Consider the following 10,508-nt stretch of genomic DNA (forward strand, 5'->3'; position numbering starts at 1 on the left):
TGTCCTCCTAAACCCGCGCTTACCAGAGTCATGTACACACGCACATTTCCTCATTGGAGGAGGAGCTTGCAGCCTTGAACGTTACAATAAAGAAAGACTAGTAGGATTTTCTAAACAATAATGGAGCATTCTTGGGAACATCTTCTCCTGTATCAATCTCAGAAGAAACACTTTGGGAAACCCCCAAAAAAAATTTAAAAAAAAACACATTGAAGAAAGTAAATAACAGGTTGTAGAGAGCCACTAAAAATGATAACTCAAACGTGATGGTTCTTAGGCTCAAAAAAAAAAAAAAAAGAAAAAAAAAGAAACGTGATGGTTCTTCCTTGTATAGCAGAGACAAACATCTATACACATCTAGCATTATGTCTGGGTCTCCCAATACGCAGGGACATACAGCAGATGAATATTTTTCCTTTTCAATTTCCCTCTTTATCTTTCTTAGCATTCCCCACTTCTTGAAGAGCTCTTAAAGCATGCTACATTTGCATTAAGATGACAGAAATGAAAAAGAACCAGAAGGACAAATTAAACATTGCACAAAGACATCCACCAAGCCTGCACAAAGAACTAAGATACTGGAGCAACCCAAGCAATAGTAGCCAGTACAAAAGGATGGACTTCCAAAGTTCACCAGAATGCAAAGATGCCCAAATCCTTATGCCTTACACCTTCAGCAATGCTGCAGCAAACATAATAAGACCAGTGGTCAATCTATAACAAAATGCAAAGACATAGGACAAAAGATGCGTACCTCACAATGCTTCAGTTGGTAACTTTAGATCTTATCCAGCTTTTCTGCTTTGACAACAGGATTTGCTCTGGCTATTGCATCCCGAGCAGCATTGCGATAGTCAAATGGGCACTCATGCTTATCAGAATAGCGATGCACAGCACAGAAAAGATTTCCACATCTGCAGTTAAAACCAGTTAAACCCACACGTTTGTGGCAAGTGGTGCACCTGTTTGGCCCCTCTTTCACCTTCACCTCTGAGCCCAGCCCAGCTAAAACATTAATCGATGCTTGAGTAGAAACTGCTTCCAAGTCCACTGGCATAACCTGTATAGGCAAAGCACCAGTAGCCACAGGCTCCTTCCCATTGTTAGTTGAGCTGCCATTGACAATATTCTCAATTGATGAAGCTGCAAGCTTGGCTTGCTCCTGCTTCAAGATCATCTCTTTGTGGCACTTAGAACACATATTCATGGTCGCTGCACTACCAAAAAATCCACAATTGTTAATGCAAAGAATTGGCCCTTCTGGAGCTTGGCAGCCTGTCTCTTTTGAGGATTCCATGAGGTAAATATCCTGAGGAAGAACAAAATAGGAAGTAAACCAAATGATTTGAGTAAATGAGAACTTAAGGCATACATTTCTAGAAAACACATAGCCAAAGCTCTATACTGATTATTGAATGTTGCAGTGCTCTAACTAGTTGCATCTCTAGGCAATTTTCAAAGACTGCATTGCAAATGAAGCCTACTGAATTCACCAAAATGCAGAAGTATACTTGACATACTAACTAACTCACCAAAGACAAATGATACATAACACAGTAAAATTGCTTAATATACTAAATCGGCAAAGACCTCCGGATATGTAGGGCTTCAAGACAACTGAAACGTGTTCTACATCTAATAGACCAAGAGAAAAATCTGAAGATCTCCCAAGAACATACACAGTCATCTTAACATTATGCACAAGGAAAACATAAAGAAAGCATATCTGTATTAAGTATCAGAGAAGTGACCAAATTCATCTCTTAACTTAAGAATTTGTACTACAGCAGTTCCCAACTATGTTGCAGTTCAATCTAATTAGTACAAAATTCAGGGAAGACAGCAAAATATGACAGCATGCTCAAATTACATAGTCACATAACAAGGTTTTTTATGCTGTTTTAAGTTTCAACTATGTTTCTCATTTTACTACTTCAATAAAGCATAAACCCTTTTATTACTTTTCCACTAATGCCCTTACCCCCATGTTGCTACTTATGCATAACATGCCATTAATAACCCATTATCTACCAATTCGAGTCAGCTCCCCCTTCAACTTTCCCATCACCTTTACTAATCCTTTTTTTTTTTTGGGCTTTTGTCAAATTGCACAATATGCCTTTTTCACAAGTCAGACAATTGAGTTCCAAAATGGTGCTGGACTGGAAGCATATTTTTCTTCAATTATTCCAGACTCATTTAAAAGTTTTAATTGTCTTAGACTTGCTTTAGCTCAGTCTTCTATCAGATAGCTAGGCCTTCCTAGTTGTCTAGCTATATATTCTGCAAAAATATTTGGGTTTCCCAATTTTGTAATTGCTGTTCTATTTTTAATTATATCTTCCAGCCTAAGGATTAGGGCTTAAGTTAAATTAGGACTTTGAAACAGGAAAGGAGTCTGTTAAAACTTGATTCAGTTCTATTTCAGTTTAGTTTTAGTTGAACATTTTCAGAGGATTTCGGAAAGTTTCGTCAACATTTTAAATCTATCAACAGCTATTGCACCCAACCTCAACCCCATCCCCACCCCCCCCCCCCCCCCCCCCCCCCCCCCAAAAAAAAAAGGTTAATTTTCACTGACAATTTGTCATAATTCTTTTCCAAGAACAAATCTTTCCAGACTATCCTTCTACTGCACAACATGTCACAAACCAACCATCTTACACAAGGATGATATACAACAAACTAACAAATACTGATATTTGAAAGTTAAAAGAAAAGCAATCTACAAAGCTCAAAATTCCAAGAGTAGTCTATAGAATTTTTTCCGACAGATACCGAACTTGGAGAATGTGAGTAGACCATTACGATGCTTTCTTGCACATTGTGTGCCCACTTGACAGAATTCCATTCATAATCAGCTCAATTATGAGACTGATTATGACAATATATTTTGTTAGATACAAGTCAAGGCTACAAGAACAGAAAAGTTACCCATCAACTAACTAATGATCAAAACAGACAGCAAAGATCATGTGTCCACAAAACCACAACATCCGCCAGATACCCCCCACCATCTTTTCCCCACAAGGCCAAAAAAGAGGGCAATTTCATGAATAGCTCCTTCAAGGGCTTGCGATAAAGGATAAGATGTTTGACCCAATTGCCACAAACCCATATGGATAAAACATCACAATAGCAGCAAAGCTTGAAAAACAATGTCAAGAAGACAAGGCTCCTCATTTGAGTGTCCTATCATCAGTGAAGTGTAAGATTTTTCTAAATCTATCTTGACCATCATGAAGACAAGCACAAGCAAATGCAGATGGCTCTTGGTACGAGACAAGTGCCTCGTAGAAGATATAATATCAATGAAAAGTTGGAGAGGATTTTGTGAGATCCTACAACAAAACTTGCTTTAGGCAGCTAGAGTTTGACCTGGTGTGTGTCAGAGACTGTTTAGGAATGCTTTCTAAAGCTGGAGGTTGTTCAATATAAAGGGCAAAGAATCTGCTGCCCAGGAGACAGACCATTCTACAATGTATGGATAGTGAACAAAAGCGCCTTTCAGGTAAAGTCAGAGGAGAAAAGTCATCCAAACAATATCCTTTCTAACAAGTTATGTTGAACAAACAAGAATTATCCGTCAAATCATTCTTAGCTTTCAGAGAGGATTTGCTTCACCACAGATGGATGCAATACCTGCTATAAACAGCAGGGAACCCATCCGCGTCCTCGATAAAATTTGCCTTCTTTTCACCCCTCCTCCCAGGGGTGGTTGAGTTGTAAACTACCACCTCACGCATCTAATTGCAAGAAAAATCCAAATCTAAAGTGTTCTTGATGAGGAGGCCCCTTAGATTAGTGAGGTATACCCCATACATGACCCCCTGCCCCTGCATTTCATGTCGTATGAATCTATGAGGACTCCCTAGCTATGAATCTCCCTATTATGTGTAATGCCACATAAGATACTTCAACACTAACACCAATTATCCTCAAGTCAAGATCGAGTGAGAGATCATAAATCAAGAAGGCCACCATAGAAGCCTAAAAGTTACTTAATTGAATACTTTGATGATTGAACACTCAACAGAATTTAGACTGAATATTGTCCACAGTCTACCAACAGTTGAAAACAGCTAAATAAAGTTAAGCTGAAGGTACACTAAAGATACACTGAGCATCATTTAAAATATCCAACTATACAAATTTAAATTACGCTAAGAACACAGCTTGGCAGAAGTTCAACAGGATACAGACAGTCAAATTACATCAAACTAGCAATAATCCACAAAGATACTTAACCACATAGCCCCCACCCTAAACATAGTAGAAAATCTTTCCTAACCAACCAAATTCACAACAAAAAAAAAAAAAAACGAAAGATCAAAACTTTTCACCCTTTAACAATAGCACAACATATTTCCAACTAATTTTGGACAAGAAAAGAACAAAGTACAACAAACCCACCAAAGAATTTCATTCTTTTGCATATTGATACATGATCATTCACCCGGAAAAGGGAAAACAATCCACTTCTGCTACAACAGCAATTATTGACCTAATACTAGTATAAGAACAGCGCAAACAAACCTCACCTATGATTCAACAAATTTGAAGGAACTTTGGCCGATCTTGACGCGCAAAATCGAACCAGATGTTAATTCCCGAAACCCTTCACCCACAAAAAGGAAAACAATGAACAGGAAAAAATGAATTAAAATTCAAAAACCTTCATATCAAAATCATGGAGGATTGAAAAAACAATAGAGATGATAAACAAGGGATGAATATCATTCAATAGTACCTTAAATTAATTAAAATTAGAAAATAAGAGATAATAATCGCAGAAATCGAGAGGTGAAGGCGAAGAAAGAGAGCGTGTGGAGAGAGAAAATCGAAAGCAAAGACAGAGAAAAAGAGTTGTGTGGGTTTGGTTTAATAATTGCAAATTCGGTACTCGATGCCTGTACGTATATAAGAAGCCTGATACTGAAGACAAAAAAATTAGGGGGTAAAAAATGATAGGCCCGATCTTGGCCCACTCAGCCCAGAAAAGGGTCCGAGCCTCATGAAAAGCTCGACACGGTACAGTTTGAACCTAAATATATGACCCGAGAGTTAATTGTAAACTGATTGTAGACTACACTAAATTGAAAATTAAGTCCCATTAAATTTTGACCCTAATTATATATTTATATACTATCATATAAAATATCTTGCTTTTAAACATAATATATTACATATGGATAAAATACAAAAAAACCCCATGTGATTACGTTAACCTACGGACAAGTCTCTTATGGTTGTTTCAAATCATACATTTTAGACCTTTATGGTTTGAACTAATTTGAAATATCAACAGAAATCATCAAAACTAATGGAGGTGGACGAAATGGCACAATTACCCTAATATATATAAGCAATAAAAAACCTTTTAACAACCATCTTATTAAGCAAACTTATGAAAAAATCCCCTGTGGTTAAACCAACCTACAAAAAAACCTCCTATTGTTATATGTTGTTTTTATTTATTTATTTTGTGTATAGGAATAAGGAACTTGTATTTGAAAGTTTTTATTTATTTATTTTATGTATAGAGATAAGGTAAGTTTTATTTGGAAATTTTTATTTATTTATTTTATGTATAGAAATAAGGTGAGTTGTATTTGAGAGTTTTGGGTTGTTTTTGAAAATTTTATGAGTTCTAAGGGGTTTAATAGGTATATTAGCTAAAAATTTGAATTAAAAAATTATTTTCCATGTTAAGGAACCTCAAACTTGTTAGTTTAAATGATTTTTGTCGATTTTTCACATTAGTTCAAACTAAGAAGTACTGGATTGTATGATTTGAAACTATAAGAGACTTTTTCTGTAGGTTTACTTAACCACAAGGGGGCTTTTTTGTATTATAATTCTAATGGTATAATAGGTATATCAATTGAAAATTTGTTTGTTTCCAGTACAAATACTCACAAAAAAAGCGCGTGTATTTCAAACTCGTTAATTGATTTTTGTCGCTTTTTTAAATTAGTCCAAACTGTGAGATATCATAATATATGTTTTGAAACTATAGGAAGTTAAAATATCTTAGACAATAAATTTTGTTAAGTTATGGCCGAAAAATTGTTCTAACGCACAATAATCTTTTCCTTTCGTTCAGCATTCTAGACAATATATACAGTGATTTTTTTTCCCGTTCCACATGCAATTCAAATAAAATGGATGAAAATCTTTCTCTACTTTCTCTTTTATTTCTTTTCCACGGGAGTGCTTTTTCTTTTCTTTGCATTCGTCTGCTTCAATCCAAATGGCGTCTAAATCATATGTATACATTTTTACTATCTTAGACGACTGCAAGTCTACAATATCTTTTATTTGTGGTCCTCTGCATTCCATGTCAAAATGTTCGCAAACATTTTATGTAAAGGAAAACAATTCATTGCCAACAAAAAACAATTATCTACTAGGATTAGCATCATCAAGAAGTTTACCACGTACTGATTTGATCGGTTTCAATCACGAAAGTTCTTTTCTTTGATTAAATCCAGGATGAAGTTAAATTACAAGGTTGGATCGGATTAACAATTTAACAAATTCACTTCGATAAATATGAAAAAAAAATATTTGTTCAACACATATGCCATTCGAAGCTTGCATCTCAACTTTTTTTGTACAAAACTATAGTGTAACCGAACAATGATTTGATTTTGAAATGATCAAAACTCACTTGATTATCAAAATCATGGTGAAAATAAAATAAGAGCAAATGTCACATATTGTAACTAAACTATTTAGGATTTTTTCATTTCAGCCACTAAACTTTTTATTTAGCTAAAGTGGTCATTCAACTAATTAAAACATGCATTTTGTGATTGAAAAGTATAAATTTTCATTAGTTGATAGACTAAGGGTCCGTTTGTTTCGGGTGAAAATGTTTTACAGGAAAATATTTTCCTAATTTCCCGTGTTTGGTTGCACAAAAGTTACTGAAAACATTTTCCTATGTAAAATATTTTCACTCATCTTATGGAAAACAACTTCCCTTCCAAATTTACTGAAGTTGTTTTCCGAAATGCATGCATCCCGCCTGTAGTATGTTCCAAACTTACTGAAAACATCTTGTAGTATTTTTTTTTTTTTTAGTGTAAACAGGAGGACTCGAACCCAAGACCTCTTCCTTACACTCCCTCCCCCGTACCACCCAACCCAACCAAACCCTCCCCCTAGTATATTCAAAATAATAAAAAAACTCATCCTGCTCATCCTATGCTAGTAATTAATTATATATAATAGGGACATTCTTTTCTAGAGAAACTTTTAGCAGTGAGAGTGCAAGATATATGTCACAATAAGCATTGCATGTGATTGATATTTGACACTAAATGACCAGCAATTTGTTTATTGCTTAAGGAGATATTTTTTATTCATATATACATTTCTCCAAGATTTTTTAAAGTTAAACAATGAGATAAAGTTTCTTATTTTGCATGGGAAGAAGTATGTAGTTATAATGTGTAGAAAGTAAAGATAGAGATAAAAGTGAAAATATTTCAAAAGTTAAACAAACACCAGAAAAATGAAGTAAGAAAATATTTTCAATAAGCTAACCAAACACCTGAAAATGATGAAAGGGAAATGATTTTCATGGAAAATTACTTCCACAGAAAATATTTTCCCAAGGAAAACATTTTACTTCCAACCAAACAGACCCTAAAAATGAACCTTTTCATTAATTGAGTGACTAAAAGCATATATCTTTATTAGTTGAATGAATAATTTGACTCAAGAAAAAGCTTAGCGACCAAAATGGGGAATTTTAAATAATTTAGTAACTTTTTGGCCATTTTCTCTAAAAGTAAAGATAAGTGAAAGTAATTTATTAACTTACACACTGATTATCTATTATTACTGCAATACCCCGAAAAAATAACTCTTAAGGGTTTATTTCTATTTTAATAGATTGAGTATATATAAAAAACAATTGTGGTATTTCTAAGATTAGGGCTAACTATAGGGACCAAATTTGAAATTTATGTCTAAATGCAAGATAGGTACATACATCACGTTCAACATTTAACCTAATCTTATCATTTGTTTTTCTCCAATAGATTAAATTCCAGATTCAGTAGCGGCTAGAAGAGGCTGAAGTAGCCCAACCAAACAACTAACTCAAACTACTAGAATGGAAAAGAAGGACAAGAAAAGAACATATAGATGAAGCTTCAATGGAGGCATGCTAACATATGATTGTATATGATGAAGAAAGAGTAATTTCGAACACTAGAAAATTGAGGTTGTTAATTTATAATTGTATATGATGAAGTCTTCACTGTCCATTAACAGTCGTTCAAAACCACGATTTGGCTTTGGCTTCGATAGAGCTGCAAACGAACCGAGTTCGCGAGCAGCTCGAGTCAAAACTCGACTCGAGTTCGATCAATATTGAACTCGAGTCGAGCTCGAGTTGGTGAAATCGAACTCGAGCTTGAGTTCGAGCACAAAATATTGAGTTCGACTCGCAAGCTCGAGTATATATATATATTTATTTATTTATTATTTTAATAATAAAATTACATATATATTCCTAATATTTTATTATTTATTAAGAAAAATAATTATTTGTTATTTTTATTAGATTAATTTCCAGAGACTCGAGCTAACGAGCTGCTCACGAGTCAGAAATTCGAGCTACATTACGGGCCGACAATTCGAGCTGCTTGCGAGTCAGAAATCGAGCTACAATGCTCACGAGCCTTGTCGAGTCGAGCTCGAGCCTGGCTTTTCCTTGGTCGAGTTGAGCTCAAGCTCGATTTTCTTGGCTCGTCGAGTTCGAGCTCGAACTCGAACCCACCTGTTATTAAGTCGAGCTTAGTTCGATAAATCTAAAACTCGATTCAACTCGGCTCGTTTGTAGCCTTAGGTTTCGGTTTTACTTTCATAGAATTAAGAACATTTCGCTCTACACTTTCAAACATATCAATATTTTCTCTTTGGAGAAAAACATATAAATCGAAAATGGTATTACAAATTTTCAAGAAAAGAAAGTTATAATGAGGCATTCGTTGTTCCAAATAGGCATCCAAGGATCACCTCCAGTATTGTTATCGATTGAAGTTGAAGCACAAACTTGTTTGGCAAGCAAGTTTTTGAGCAAATTTGTTTGCTTCAAATTTTTTAGCAACTTTAACTACACTAAACTAAAAAAACTTCTCAAAAATTTTAAATTATACACTTTAAAATATTCAAAAATTTACACACTTCAAAATTTTTTTCTACAACTTCTATAGTAAAATTTTAGACAAATATCCAAAAAACTCATTTGCCAAAAGGGCGCTTAGTATCCCACGTTCAAATGTGCACATTATAATGCATCCCAAATAAATAAATCTATAGAGTAAATTCTCCATGCAAAAGTCCATGTCATCAAAAAGAAAAATACAACAAAAAAAGGAAAAAATGGAATGAACGACAAAAACCGCGGCTGCTCCAAAGATGCATTCCCCCATCAGTAACGTCAAATCAGCCTAAAAAACACGAAGCTTGCAAAACAAATAAGACTTGCTACAATTCTTAATCGAATTTAATACATGCAAAGAAAGTGATTTGTGGAAGTTCAGCTGACGACTTTAGAAATTAGGATTTATGTGTTTGGATAGCATTCTATATCAGCAGTAGCCAGCCTTAACTCCTCACCATTATGCTCAGTGTGAAAATGTGAAGATTGTAAAAGATGCCTAGCTTTCTTTCCCTGTTCTATTCCGCGTTTGAGCCACCAATTCTTTTGTTGTTTGTCAAACTTCATTTTGGGTATGGATAGTCTTTCCCCTTTTTGTCGCAAAATGAAATCTCCAATCTTTTTCTTTTTTTTTTTTATCCATTTCCTTTGACATGATCTATTTCGAAGATGAAAATTTATGAATGCAAGAACTTTATTCGAATTCTTTGTTTGACTGGAGTAAACTATTGGACTTATTGGAAGACTTATAAAGCAACAAAAATCTAGTGGAGCATTTCGGTTTTTTTTCCAACAAAATTTTATTGTACGTAATTCATTTTCTTCTTCCTTTTTGTTCTTGCAAACAATAGCACGACGAAAATATATTCTTCAAAATCTGTTAAGAAATAGATTTTCCTTTTCCAAGTAAAGTAGTTGAGTAAGTTTGTTATACATTATCACTTTATAACTTTTTTTTTTTTTTTAACACTAGCAGATTTAGATAAGCCATAAAATATGAAATCAAATCATGTACATATAGTATACATTTACAACTATTAGTATAAAAAAATCACTTCACTATCACTGTCAGTGCAAAAAAAAAAAAAAAGGTTAATCCAAAGTAATTTGGCTTTAGCGTCAGCAAGAGTTGGTGAACAAAAGTTTTATTTGATGAATACGGTTCTCCGTTTTCATTACCATGAATTTAACTGTGGTTAAAATTATATAGCCCCTTTATCTACCCTCTGGAGTCTCTTCATGCATTGTAGGTTCTGAAGAGATAATTCAGTATCTGCACAAGATGTCAACCAAAGATCAAGGTGCAAAATCCAGAAGGAAAAGTCCC

At 34.4% G+C, this 10,508-nt stretch overlaps 1 protein-coding gene across 2 annotated transcripts; it reads right to left on the minus strand.

Moving 5' to 3' along the window:
• Window positions 1-301: 301 nt before the first annotated feature.
• On the minus strand, window positions 302-4,890 carry LOC113696210 (zinc finger A20 and AN1 domain-containing stress-associated protein 8-like). Of its 2 annotated transcripts, XM_027215600.2 has the most exons (4): window positions 4,751-4,890; window positions 4,542-4,618; window positions 755-1,309; window positions 302-682 (listed from the first exon to the last, which is right to left on the minus strand). In XM_027215600.2, exon 3 carries the CDS (start codon window positions 1,295-1,297, stop codon window positions 779-781), a length of 519 nt encoding a protein of 172 aa, XP_027071401.1. In that variant the 5' UTR covers window positions 1,298-1,309; window positions 4,542-4,618; window positions 4,751-4,890; the 3' UTR covers window positions 302-682; window positions 755-778. The 2 variants fall into 2 exon arrangements, with proteins under 2 accessions (XP_027071401.1, XP_027071402.1); XM_027215601.2 differs by lacking the exon at window positions 4,542-4,618 and having other exon boundaries at window positions 4,751-4,887.
• Between the last annotated feature and the right edge of the window lie 5,618 nt (window positions 4,891-10,508).

This window comes from Coffea arabica, chromosome 6e (assembly GCF_036785885.1).
Source record: "Coffea arabica cultivar ET-39 chromosome 6e, Coffea Arabica ET-39 HiFi, whole genome shotgun sequence".
Taxonomy (NCBI): Eukaryota; Viridiplantae; Streptophyta; class Magnoliopsida; order Gentianales; family Rubiaceae; genus Coffea; species Coffea arabica.